The 13,950-nt window shown below is 34.4% G+C and overlaps 2 protein-coding genes across 9 annotated transcripts; one reads left to right on the forward strand and one right to left on the reverse strand.

Annotated features, from left to right (window-relative positions):
* The first annotated feature begins 1,619 nt into the window (after nt 1-1,619).
* Nucleotides 1,620-7,310, forward strand: LOC147394225 (uncharacterized). 8 transcript variants are annotated; one of them, XR_015181779.1, is made up of 10 exons: nt 1,620-2,118; nt 2,630-2,704; nt 3,245-3,355; nt 3,458-3,497; nt 3,595-3,833; nt 4,868-4,933; nt 5,013-5,102; nt 5,746-5,869; nt 5,975-6,387; nt 6,501-7,305. XR_015181779.1 is itself a non-coding variant. In XM_086454724.1 (6 exons), exons 1-6 carry the CDS (start codon nt 3,174-3,176, stop codon nt 5,816-5,818), a joined length of 690 nt encoding a protein of 229 aa, XP_086310850.1. In that variant the 5' UTR covers nt 2,712-3,173; the 3' UTR covers nt 5,819-5,871. The 8 variants fall into 8 exon arrangements, 1 of the variants encoding a protein (XP_086310850.1); XR_015181778.1 differs by lacking the exons at nt 1,620-2,118; nt 2,630-2,704 and having other exon boundaries at nt 2,714-3,355; nt 5,975-6,228; nt 6,332-6,387; nt 6,501-7,310; XR_015181777.1 differs by lacking the exons at nt 1,620-2,118; nt 2,630-2,704 and having other exon boundaries at nt 2,714-3,355; nt 6,501-6,587; nt 6,761-7,309.
* A 1,849-nt stretch (nt 7,311-9,159) lies between these two features.
* On the reverse strand, nt 9,160-12,707 carry E12A11 (PEBP (phosphatidylethanolamine-binding protein) family protein). The gene is made up of 4 exons (XM_086454318.1): nt 12,438-12,707; nt 12,085-12,146; nt 10,740-10,780; nt 9,160-9,531 (listed from the first exon to the last, which is right to left on the reverse strand). Exons 1-4 carry the CDS (start codon nt 12,645-12,647, stop codon nt 9,305-9,307), a joined length of 540 nt encoding a protein of 179 aa, XP_086310444.1. The 5' UTR covers nt 12,648-12,707; the 3' UTR covers nt 9,160-9,304.
* Between the last annotated feature and the right edge of the window lie 1,243 nt (nt 12,708-13,950).

Here is a 13,950-nt window from a genome sequence, read left to right on the forward strand (position 1 = left end):
CCCAATCATCATCAATCTATATCGAAATTGCCAAATGAATCTTACAACTAAGATTTCCCAATTATTACATAATTTCTCGAATTTCATAAAAAGGGAAAATTTTGAAAAAGCCCAAATCATATCTTGTGTTTTAGAGTTCACATGAAAATATTGTTCAATTAAGAATTCACATAAGCAACATTTTCCAACTCAGATAAAATGGAAACTTCTAAAAAAAATTCCCTAAATTAGGCAATTATAAATGTGAAATTTCTAAATTTGCAATTATGAAATTTCTAAATTAGGAACGTGAAAATTTTCAAATTAGAAATTTGCAAATATAGAATGAATTTCCAAATTAGAAAACTACCAAAAAACATGAAATTTTCGAAGTCAAAGATCATAATTTTCATGAACATGAAATTTCTAAATAAGAAAAATGCAAAACCTTCAAATTGGAAAATCACAAAAAATTTGGAGTTTCTTAATTAGATATTCATGGATATGAATTTTCTCAAAAAAAATAAATTATGAATTTTTAAATTAGACAATCATAGACACATAGCCATTCAATAAATCGACAAAATTCTATGTCTCACAAAACCACCAAATTAATTATACATGAATATCGAAATTAATAAAAATCAAAATCATGTGAACTTACCAAATCAGAAAATTATGAACAAACATGAATCTCAAAATTAGTAAAAATCAAAATCGTGTGAATTACCAAATCAGAAAATTATGATCACATGAATCTCAAAATTAGCAAAATCAAAATCATGCAAAATTATCAAATCATGAACAATCTGGACATATTACAAATTCCTGAATTAGAGATTCATATATATATATATATATATATATATATATATATATATTATATATATATATATTATATATATATATAATTTTTAAGTCGAAACATTGTGAACATAGAGCAAATCGACGAATAAAAAAATCCACACATGTAAAATTTTAAAATAAAAAATCTAGAAATAAGCGACAAATCGGTGAATCACCATTTTATATGGATATGCAAAATTTCTTAATCCAAAAATTTACGAACGCATGGCAAATCAATGAATCATCGATTCATGCATATATGTAAAAATTTTGAATAGTAGAAAAAATTAGGAATATGTGATGATCATTATGAACACATTAACGAAAGTCGAACAATCATCCATACAAAATAAAAAAACGAGAAAAGGAGGAGAAAGAGAATAAAATAAAAATAAGTAAATAACCAAAAATAAACTAGAGTTACCTCCACTACAAAATTGTGGCTACTGTACATTCCTTCAGGCGTAACTCAAAACGAGTAGTGTAATAGTAGAAGATAAAAAAGTTGATAATGGACGTTGGGATTATTGTAAAGGATGAAGAAGAACTATGTAAAAGATTGTAGAAAAGACACAAGAATGTGACTGCTATGCATTGCTAGGCGTAACAGAGAATGTGGTTTTGTTGTTGTGTCTGATGGCTTAGAGATAAGTGGAAAAATAAGAGAACACTACGTCATATTGTGTTTAATGCGACGGTAAAATTGCATTAAAAACGACTGCTAAAGGCTGTCGTTAATTGCGACAATTTTTGGCTGTCGTTTAAACGTCGTTTCACTTATTTGAGTGTAATAAGTAAAAGTTGGGGTGCCGATAGCCATTCTAACAATTTCTTCGAACAGAAGTTCGACTTCCGCCATTGTCGAACTCGTCTCTGTCTCTCCTCTGACTCTGACTCTCACTCTCTTGTTAGCCATTCTCACTCTCTGTCTCTGTCTCTCCGCCATTGCACAAACTCGACTGCTATTCTCTTTCTCTCTCTCTCAAATCCGTCGTTCTTCTCGAATCTCTCTTCTCGGATCTCTCTTCTCGAATCTCTCTGTCAGATCTCTCTTCTCGAGTCTCTCTCTCTCGGATCTCTCTTCTCGAATCAACTCTCTAAGTTTTGATCTAGCATTTCCCTCTCTCTCTCACTCGACTCTCTCTTAGAATGGATCCATTTTTTTCATTTTAGAAAGTAAATCGATCGGATTTTATTTTTTAGAAAGAAATTGATCGAAGTTTGATCGAAAGATCTACGCCGTGGATCCTTTCTTGAAGGAGGCTCTTCAGAACCCTTGTCATCGCCTTACAAGTGAGCTTCGATTCTTCAATTATTTCTTGATTTTGTTTTTATTTGATTTGATTATCTTTTTAGGGTTTTGTGTTTCTTTTTAATGGATTCGTTTTTCTTGTTAGAGATAAGGTTTTGTTTGGAGTATAATTTTTTAGGGTTTTTGCTTGAATCTGATCTTTATTTGTTGTTTAGGTCAAATTTTAGTTAAATTTAATGTAGATTTGACAGATTTGTACTAATTATTTCGTTTTTTTTTTTGGGTTAGTGTTGAGTTTATTTGTTATCTTGAATCAAATTCTCTATTTCCATGGATTCACGACGACTCCTAAGCACAATAGAGAAGACAATAATAGGATTCATTTGAAGAGTCTTGTACTACCAAATGACCTTTAAAATTGTCACAAAAATCTCTCTACCTTAATCACAGGAAATATTAGCCTCTCAGAATAGTGCCCAAAATCTTGATCCTGGTAAAGAAAATACTAGATAGTCATTGAATTCTATTTAATTTGTTGCTTCATCTCTTCAGGGGTTTAATCATCATCAAATGTCCAAATTAAAGAAAGACGAGGCGCTCACAGCTCAAAGGGAATGAGAGATAAATCAGTTTAGTAAACAATACTTAGCAAGCTTTATTATTATTATTTAGATTTAGGACATGAAGTGATTGTTTGAACTTGTATTATTATTATTTATAGTAAGCTATGTACATTTATTAGCTTTCTATTTTTGTTGCATTGTTCTTTTAGTGGATGAAACTTTAGTATTATAAAACTCTTGAGGGCATATTTTTACCTTAAATGACAACGAAGTGCATAAAACTTTTATTTTATTATGTTTGTGCTTCTACTATACCCTCATCAAGTACAACATTGTAAATTGATCCTCCCAAGGCTGAAATAGAAGGCTTAAATTGGAAAAAAAATTCATATGAGGAAGTGAGACTGTTGTTCTGTTATTCTTGTTGATTGAAAATGGTGTATTGTTTCTTGTTTGTTTGGGTTTGTTTGTGTGTTACTTATGTTACTTGATGTATTGTTAATTTCTAAAAATTTCTTGTTTGTGTTTGCTAAATGCCTAAATGTACTTCGTTAGATGTGCATGTTCTTGTTTTTCTTCTTCTTGAGTTTCTCGCATTTCTGGATAGAAATGATGCTGGAGTTTTTGGAAATATGCAAAATCTATATGAAACTGTTAAGAAGGTACAAATGGTTGTCGAAGTGGAAGCAGTGTGTGTACAAAAAGAACTTGTTGTGTATGTAGTATTTTTCATCTCCTGTATTCCCTGATTTAACGTCTTTTTATGTAGACACAAATGTCTTAGTTTGGTCTTTTTCAATTTCTTCGTGTTTTGCAGAGCAGAGTTTGATGGTTACTGTGAAGGTGAGCTGATTAAGGTATGCCTATACTCATTTGGATCATGTTTTCAATTTCTTCATGTTTTACAGATGAAATAGCTTTTGTTTTTCGTTTGTTAATTTTTTTTTAATCTAGGAACACAAACTGCTTACAAATCATAAGCTGCTAGTTTCACCCCCAACCATGTTTGTTTGGAGTTCAAGTACTTCTCCTGTCTCAGATGTTTTTGGTGGTCAAGAATACGGAGGAGCTATTGATCAATCTGTTAAAGAAGTTAGAATGGTTGTTTCTCCTACACCAGGCAAAGGAGGTAAAATTTTCATTTTTATAGCTGTGAAAATCATAAGTGGGGTTTGGGTCAACTTCAATTTGCGGTCAGTTCTGTTTTTTTACTATAGTCTTAGTATATGACCTTTGCTTTTGAATGGCAAAAAATGATCTTCATATGTCTTGTTTTCTATTGAATGAAAAAAATTCCCTATATAATGACTTGCATAAAATATCCTATGTAAATTGGTTGTTTTAGTGTCGCGATCTGATTGTTAAAGAGGAAATGTTAGGGTAAGGTTCTGTGAGCCATTTTCTGTGTTCTTACCACTGAACATAGATGCAAACATTTCCAAACAGAAAAAGGACAGTTACTTCCAAATATAGTTGCTATGTTGCTGGTTGGGTGGAATCTACTTAATCTGTTGCAGATGGGGTGGCATCCACTTGATTTGTCAAATGAGATTTAGGATCCACTTGATCTGTTGGAAAGATGGGATTTGCTTGATCTTATATTAGTTTCATTACTTCCATATTCGAAGTAAGAGATCCATGAACTCATTAAATATCTTGACTTTTATACTTGATGCCATGGCCGAAAGGTTTTCCTCCCTTACATTTATGTTTTTTCCATTCCTTTTAGAGACCTGAATATGAACTTGTTGAGATTTATGATTAGAAATCGATAAAAACAAGAAAAATGTTGAAAGAACTAGAAAGAAGGAAAAAAGAGAAAACTTGACACTTGGCCAGGCCTTAATGTTTTTGACTTAGAAGGTTCCTTAGGTGGCATGCTAGCACACCGTTGTAATTTTAAAATGAGGGTTGTGAGACAGATTGTTCTAGGCAAACCCAGTATGTCAACATGCTTGTACATTTAATTTTGCATATTATTGACATTTGGAAAGGGAGTTTTGATGGTTACTTCTATTTCGTGTGCCTATGTGTGTGTGATGATCTAGGGTTTCCCAACCCCCTTTGGAAGTAGGAATTGTCCCTCCAGATACGCCCAGGCCTCACAAAATGGCATATAACTGTCAAACCCCCTTTGGTAGTTTCTGTCTGTGTTGTGTGGGTGAGGTAATCCACTGTATGCTTATGCGTTGACTGCTTATAACATAGATCCCTTTGATTGGGGCAGGTTAATGATGCAGTGGTTGCCGGCAATAATACCCTCATTTCGTGCTCTTCAGAGAGCACTCTCAAGGTTCATTTATTTCTTGTAAACTATTTATGATTTTCTAATTTATGCTTTATTTAACTATTTTATTCTGTTGATATACCAGACATGGGATTGCTTGTCTGATGGGATTTGTACCAGAACTCTCCGTCAACACTCTGATTATGTCACTTGTCTTGCTACAGCCGGAAAAAATGTAATTTCTTACTCAAAAATTTCTTGGGTTTTTTTTATGGTTGACTTTGATGGATGAGAGTTTAACTTATATATTCTTGGAAGAATTTTTTTTGTCTCGGTTGCTTTAAGTCTCTAATCCTTTTATAGTGTCAAGCATTTTAATTAGTTGCAACTACATAGATGGCAGTTTTAGTGAAGCTTAGCTTTCATTCGATGAAGGAGGGTTCTACAATAGTTGAAACTATGAATCTGAATTTAGTGTACTTGTTCATGTAAATGTGTGAGTATGTGTAAATGATGAATGGTGTTGGGCATCCATCAAAGGAGTTTGAGAGTACTTTGCACTACATTGTAAAACAAGACACTCTGATGGTTTGTACTGAATTATCAACCATTAGATTCTTGGAAAGTAAGAAAAAGTAGTATCGGTAGTTTTAGTTCTTATTTTTGTTACTGCTCTCTCTTAATTTGTGATATGGTGTAGACGATGATGATTTTAGTAATTTACTTCCGGCCAATTTATCTGCATAGGGATTTGGGGATGCACTCTATCCTATGTTAACTTTCACTATTTCATTTTGGACATGGTATTTATTGTTGAATGGCTAAAGATAATGTGAATCTTTAAACCAACCTTCTACTGACCAAGGTTCTACATGTAGGTTCTTCTACAGATGCTTCCAAGCTATCACCATCATGTACATACATATGAGAAATCAGAGAATACACTCATAACTAATTTTACAAATTCCAAATGCCTCCTCCTTGTTCTATTGTTATTCACAGGTTAGAATCACTTTAGCCATGTCTTATTTTTTTGTTTCTGAATGGAAGAAGATATTCAAAAAAATTAAAGCATGAAATCCTCTTTTGGTCTGTTTGATGTATAAGGTAGAAAAAGTACACTATGGTGGACTTGCGAGTAACCTCAAGACAAATGCTCCTGCATATAGGAAACAATTCATGAATGTGTTTTGAAGGATCCCCAACTGATCAATAACCATCTTGAGGCATCCAAGAATGGAATATTTTCTGCATTAAATGTTCCAGTTCTTAAGATCATGCGATAGGATCTGAGCACCAGCACTATGTAGCAATGTGACAAACATATGGGGACATGTCTGGGTGACCAACACCGATATTGTGTCACGCACACTGATTCCTATAAATCCAGTAAATTGACATGTCTGTACTGTTTATAGTGCCACAATCATTAACTTATATTTATTGTTGTTGTCTTGGATCCAGGTTGTAGATCATGCACGGGATGGAGAGATGCTTGTTATTGGTCTCATACTTCGTAGGTAAATCTCGCTGACTATTCACTTGCTGTATATTTGAAGCAGAATAATTAATTATGTTCTTGTGCTAGAATTTTTGTTGGGAAATTAATTATAATTATTGTTTCTTGATGCAGTCACTTGTTGGTACTTCTGCATTCTAAGATAGATTTTCAGCATAGCCCAATGCCCTCTGATTTAATTGGAGGATCCATACAAAACAGGTAAATGAAGGCTCAATATTTCATTTAGTCTGCAAGTAGCATTGCAGGAGTAGTAGATGTTTAACAACTGAGCCTTGATATATTGTTGAACATTTTACGCTAATGTCCTCTTGTTGGCGTCGCTCACTGTGTTGTACTCTCATGGCAACGCTGCTTATCAGTCAACGTTCCAGTCTGTGATCCTAGCAACGAGACAGCATTGCTAAAGGTGCGATGTGTTTACAAGGATCCTGTTTTGAACGAAGCCTTGACTTCAGAGGGCAAAGAAGTTAGGATCCGAAGGCCGGAATTTGTCGAAGAACAAGTGGTTTCAATAGATGTTGATAGGCAGAGGAACTGTGTCCAAGCAGCAGAGGCCATGTCCGAGGCATGAACTGAAAAAAAAAACCAAAAAAACCTAGGATGGATTTATGTTGTATGAAATTGACTTGTGAAGTTGGTGATTTGTTGCCAGCGGTGGTGGGTGTGGAGTCATTAGAAGATGGATTTAAACGGGATCATGTTATATTTGTATGATTGTTTGCTTTTACCTTCTAAAAATAAATAATTTATAGCACGTGGTTCTGAAAATAGTTAGATTTATGAAAGTTGAAGGCGAGGGGCATTTGGGTCTTTCCATGTTAGTTTGGGTCTAGGTCATCAATGTCAAAATATAGGGGTATCTCCAATATTCAACAACATGTGAGGGGGCAGGTGTAAAATAAATTTTTTTTTTGAAAAAAAATACCCTATAGCGACGGTCGCCGACCGTCGCTATATCACTATTTTACTGTAGCAGTTGTCGTTTTTTACGACTGTCTTGAACAGTCGTTTTGTCCGACTTTTTTTCCGACTGTAGGGGCAGTCGTTTTTGGCGCATTATGACGTAGTGGAAGATAGCTACGATTTGGAGAAGAAGGTATTTCTACGAATGAAAAGGAAAGTGCCGACATGAGATAAGGAATTGATGAAGATTGTTGTGGTCAGTCATTGTAGACGATGAAGAAGTGTTGTGAAAAGAATACGTTGAAAGGATGATAAAGAGGCTACTACTGTGAGAGAAAGGAACTGCTAATAGAGGGACGTTTGTGGCTGTTAATGGTGGTGAAATAGGGGTTGCTAATGGGGGTTGGTTGGGACTATTAATGGTGGTGTTCGGGGTTGCTAATGGTGGTTGTTAAAAGGCTACTAATGATGATGTTTAGGACTGCTAATGGTGGTTGTTAAAGGGCTACTAACGGTGGTGTTTAGGGCTCTTAACGATGGTGTTTAGAGCTGCTATGATGGTTGTTGAGTAGAGGATGTGACAGAGAGAGGGTTGGGCAGAGAGAGGAGGTTGTTAGAGAGAACTGGAGAGGGCCATTGCAGGGAGTTAGGGAGATGAGGTAAAAAGATGGTCGGATAGAGAGAGGAGGTTGTTAGAGAGTTGTAGAGAGAGATGAGGTGAAGCAACGTGGCATAATGGAATGAGGGTCAATGGAGAAGAAGTTCATCCTTCTTTAAATATTTGATCCGACTCGTATTAGTTTGGGTTGAATCGAATTGAACTGGGCCCAATACGTTGATTTGGTAATTTTACTAATCCCAAGTAATGTGATTTTTTTATTTATTTCTATAATTACTGTCGTTGGGTTGAACCTTGCATAGATCTCTTTCTACCTTCTATAAATTGAAGGTTATTTGTTCATTTGTCTTGTTGGTTTTTTTTTTTTTTTTTAACAAAAGAAACGCCTACCTCCAATTCAAAGAGTACATCTCCAACTATATTATTTGTTTTTTACTATACATTTTTCAATAATACTCATCCAACTTTATTATTTTTCTCTACTATTCCTTTTTCAATAATGCCCATCCAACTTTAGTTGTTCTTCTACTACCCCCTAAACACCAAACAGGATGAAGAAGAAAGATTTAAGTGGCATAATTAAAATTTTCAAAAATACCTGGTGAAATTTTATCTCTATTTATGTTAGATTGAAATTTTAACTTCTTTTTATTCTTTTAGTCTCCATTTCTGTTTTCTGTTATATTGTCGGTTTTACGACTTTAGAATTTTGGAATTTCATCTTGGGGGAAGGGGGATGGGGTATTATTATAATTTTTTCAATAGTACCTAAAGATCTATTTCTTAGATGTATAAGTATTTTTTTTTTGCCTACATTATCTTCCAAATTCGGTTCGTCAATGGCCCAATAAAAAATTCAGTGAATTCCAGTCGGTATGCAAATTAATTATTACATCACATTCATTTTATTTCACAAATATAATGCGACAAGGTTGGGCAAAGCTAAATAAAAATGCACCTATGTCCAACTGCCCCGGCTCCCAAGTTTTCTTAAATATATAAAAAAAAATTAATAGATATAATATATTGTAATTAAGTAATATTATAATATAAGCTATTGGGCCTGGCCGCTCTTGAATCGAATCTTGGCCAGATAAACTTAATTGGAACCAATCCCTCTACGGGTTTGGCCAAGACCCGGCCCATTGACACTTGACAGCCCTACAAAATACAGAAGATAAAAAGTCGTTGTAGTCCACAATTGTTTCTGAGAAAAACTAATGAGTAAAATTACCAAAATAGATACCGTTTCATGCTCTCATTCAAACACACATTTTATTCAAACATCACTAACCAGAGTACTTACAACCCAGGCCAATACAAACCCTAAACCACACTTAAAACTTCTAATAAAACCCAGAGTACCATTTCCATCCCCTTCTGAAGAGTTGACTTACTTGAAGTTCCTCTTATTCATAGGCTCCTTATGAGCATTGAAGTACACAGTGGCCACAGGAGGGCCAAGGTCGAGACCATTCGCGAAGTTTCTGGTGCTGAAGTTGGCGCGAGCTGTTGGTGGTTCCACAACAGTTACAGGACTCTTCTGCTGGAATAGCACCAAGACGAACCTGTGTATGCCCACAGGAGGGCGTGGACCCATGTAGGGAAGGATCTCTTTCCCTGCCACCGCAAAATAAACAGGTCAAGAATCCCTAAACCATATATACATCTACATGGTAATTTTAGTAACCATATTATATTAGGTTTACACCCCTTGATTTAAAATATTATAATAGGTAGCCGAGACTGTAGTGATAAAGTCAGGAAAGTATCATTTTACCCTTTTAAAATGTCTTTCTTCGTCATTAACAAAAATATCCTAGTAAAAAATGGGTTCATGCCTAAGAAAGAGAGAATGTTTTGATCAGGGCATTAAATTTTTCTTTTTTTTTTTTTAATTTAATTTTTCAACGAAAGAAAGATAAGAGGGTAAAATAGTAAAATGACATTTGAAGGTTATCAATTTTTGTCACAGGGGAGGTAAGTGAAGTTTTCAAAACTTTAAAGAGTCAACATAGAATTATGCCAAACTAAAGGAGGTCAAAGGGTAATTTACCCTTATTAAAATCGTGAACCTTTCAAAAAAAAATCACAGATTTTTGTCAGTATGGCCAAGATCAATATGAAACCGATTTGTAATTTTGGGGAAGGTATCAGCTTGTATCCAATGTTTTAATTGATATCATATCGATTTCTTCATTAACCAAAATATTCAATGGATACAACATTTTAAACCTTGTACCCCCTACAAAATGCAATATGAGGTTTATCCACAAAAAGTCAAGGTTCCTTTTTTCTTTACGAATTAACAAATGAAATCTCGATTTTAGTCAAATTTTGATTTATTAATTTAAGTTTTCAAACGATGTTTGGAGTAAAATAAAATCTTCACGGTTAATTCATCAACCAAATAGGAAACTTTCACTTTATAAAGTTCAAAATTGTAGGCTATATGTATTAGTGTTAAAACTCTCGAGTCAACTTGAAATTAGGCCAAGTCACATTGACTCAACTTGATTGATTTCGAGGTGACAAAGCTCCAAACTCAATGAACCTTATAACTCGCAACTGTTCCTATAGTCTCCACTATATGAATTGTTGACAAAGAATAGATTCAATAGCTTAGAGGATTTGATGATTCAACCCAACTCGAGTCACATTATAACCAAGTCGAGTCATGTCAACTCAGTTTAGTTTCAAGACAAGTGGAAGAATTTTAAAAGAGTCATGTGAGGCTGACCTCAAGATTGGACCTCATCTCAAGCGTCTGTTTAGTGGAGAGTATTTTTCACTTTTTAAACATTGAATAATCAAATAAAAATACTAACCTTGAGATGGGTTTGTGCCACCTGGAATATCCGTTACAATCCTGAAATTTACATTTATGCATGTTAGTAGATGGAAAAAGCACTTTCCTAACTAAGTTAGTAATATTTTAACTCTTACTTTGGGCCCTTGAGATCTCATGGATTACCACACTGGTAATTCAAACCACAGCCCTCTAGATTTCATGAAAAAACTCTGATAAAAAATATAAATCAAGAAATAATTTTATTATTATTATTATCCAAGGTTCTGCATAGATGGCTATTGAACTACCATGGAACTCCCAAATTTTAAAAAAATAATATATTTTAAATATTATTTTTTCAAAATTCATAAATATTTGTCCCTTGTGCAACCTGTGGCATCGCATCATGATTTAGGATGCCACAAGGTGAGCTCAACGACCCTTAGTAAGAGCTTAAATCTCACTAATTAGTAAGGCTAGTCAGACTCTCGGTAGATGGATAGAGATCCGTAAAGCTGTATCCAACCCTAAATTGAGTCGTACTGATCCTCATGGATTTGTTCCCTTTTAACAACGTTAACTATTTTAACCATTAAAAAAAATAAAACAAAACAAAAAAGTGTTGAGATGGGAGGATTCCACAAAAAGTTTCTAACCATCAATTGCTAATATCTTGAAACAATCTCCAGAAAATTTGTATTTTAGGATTTTTCTATTATCTCAACCGTGTATTTAATGGAGAACTACAAATTTTGTTTGACATAAAAAATGACAAAGACAGAGTTACATCAAACTGTAAAATTTGGACTCTTCTAACCTCAACGCATGGCCGAGACTCTCCATAAATAAGAACTTCCGGATTTGGGTTAAAAACAAGATTTCCTAGAGATCGATTTCAATCTTCAAAGGATTCATAAACTCTTTCCCAGGAATACATTTTTCTTGGGAATCCTAACATCCCGACAGCGGTCATGTTGATGGAAAGCATTTTCCATAAAATTTTGTGAGGATGATGTCACAAATTTTGGATAAAACAAGGGCTCCAAACAAGCCAAGTGGCACATTCTTTGTAGCGAGCATGCTGCTTCAAAAATTTGAACTACCCCTCCATTACATGACACGTGAAGTGCTCTAGGGTGGTATTCCAAATGTTAATTAAAATGTAGGGACATGAAATGAACAAAAATTTACGTGTCGTATTGAAAGGAGGGTTTCTTCAAAATTTTGAAGCGGCTGGCTTCAAAGTCCGTCTCCAAAAACCCTATTGATGGTTTGTAACCATTGAAAATTTAACATTTTTCAAAGAAGACTATGCTTAAATACTAGGTTTAGAAACCACCAATTAAATCAATTTTAAGAGAGAGAGAGAGAGAGATGCATGCCAATGGATCCATTCTCGCATGCTAGGCTCACTAGGGCTTGGTGCATCAGGATCAGTCATTACCTGCATTAACAACAACCATGCATGAGAAATAAATAAATTTTATATGAGCTACTTATAGAAAGAAAAGTTACTGCGTGTGTCACATAAGAGGAAAAATAAATCTTCCTTAAGAGATCGATTAGTTCTTGTTTTCTCGAGATTAAAACAATTCTTTTATAGACACATTTTTCTTGAATTTCCCTGATATCTCTACCATCTGTTTGATGGAGAACCTCAACCCATGGCTGAGGCTAGTGTTCTCCAAAGAAAAAAATTACTTGAGAGAGAGAGAGAGAGAGAGTGTGTGAGAACCAGAGTGAAGAGATCATCTGCATGACCAGAGATAAAAACACTTGGAGGGGCAATAGCCATGGATGGCTTAATGTCACAACCATTGGAGACATGCTTGGACCCATAGTACACAGTCATTGTCACACTCGGAACAAACATGTCCACAACATCACCAATCACACGGCCCACAACAAGGGGGTCTGCCTGCCGTTGATTGAAAGAACAAGCCATGAAAGAGAAGAAAAAGACAGTTGTGACGGAGAAGAGATGGTTTATATAGAAGAGAAGAGGAAGAAGAGAAGGTGGGGTTTATAGTTCGTTGCAGGTGATATTGGCATGCAAAGGAGAGGCGGTGGCAGGTTGCAGCACGTGTCAGATTCTCGAGAGCTCAGTCTCCATCCGTCATTAGTAATGACACGTGTTGGAAGTAGAATCCTTTTTACAGGAAATTTCATAATTACTACTTATTGTTACTGTGGTGATTATACTGAGGACAAAAGATTCTGTGGGGACAACAGTTCAGATTTCAGACATCCGATGTTGTTGTCGTTTGTATCTGAGTTTTAAAACTCGGACGAGTCAACTCGAATCAACTCAGTTGGCTTAGAAATGACTCGGGTCAACTAAAATATTTTGTACAAACATTAAAAAAATTGCATTTATTTTAAAATATTAAAAAAAATTTAATATTTATAAATTTATATTATTTTTAGTTATTGATTGGTGAGTTGTGACTTGACTCGACTCCATGGTCATACAAGTTGAGTCGAACTTTAAAACTATTTATGGATCGGTCGAGGGAAAAAAAAAAAAAACGGTGTGCCGCAAGTGGTACGGTAAGCTGAAACTGAAACTGAAAGCTATCATTACAAATTTGGATTTTTCTTACCAGAAACTGAAAAACTATTATTACTAATTAGGATTTTTCTTACCAGAAACTGAAAAGTTGTTATTACTAATTAGGATTTTTCTTACCAGAAACTGCAAAGCTATTATTACAAATTATGATTTTTTAAATTTCTCTTTCTTTCCTTTTTCTTAAAAAAAAAAAAAAAAGAATTCTTACCTCAAACGTTGTTTGATTCTGTCCATCAACCATAGAATTGAGATGTAAGAAAAAAAAAATTATTTTTTTAGATAATAATACTTTAGACACCCCATTTTTGCCTAAGCCAAATCCGAGAGTATTAAAAAAATTTCAAGGAAGGGCTTGACTTAAGGTAGTTTTCCAGGGTGTCCGAAAATCCTAATTTGCAAGCAACCAAGTTTCGAGGACCAAGATTCCATTTTCAACAAATTTTGACCTGGCCAAGGATAACCCACGACTAAAGGACTTTTTAACCCTAGCCAAGGGTAACCTACGACCAAGGCAACTTTTAAACCTAGCCATGGGTCACCCAAGGCCAAACACAAATTTAGCTTTGGAACGCCATGAAATTTATTACGTATATCGATGAATTAAGTCAACTATATTGACATGTTTTCCTATTAAAAAAATGAAATAAATAAATAAATTATTAAAAATAAATCATGA

Source organism: Akebia trifoliata, chromosome 9 (genome assembly GCF_017979445.1).
Source record: "Akebia trifoliata isolate Shusen 1 chromosome 9, ASM1797944v1, whole genome shotgun sequence".
Lineage (NCBI taxonomy): Eukaryota > Viridiplantae > Streptophyta > Magnoliopsida > Ranunculales > Lardizabalaceae > Akebia > Akebia trifoliata.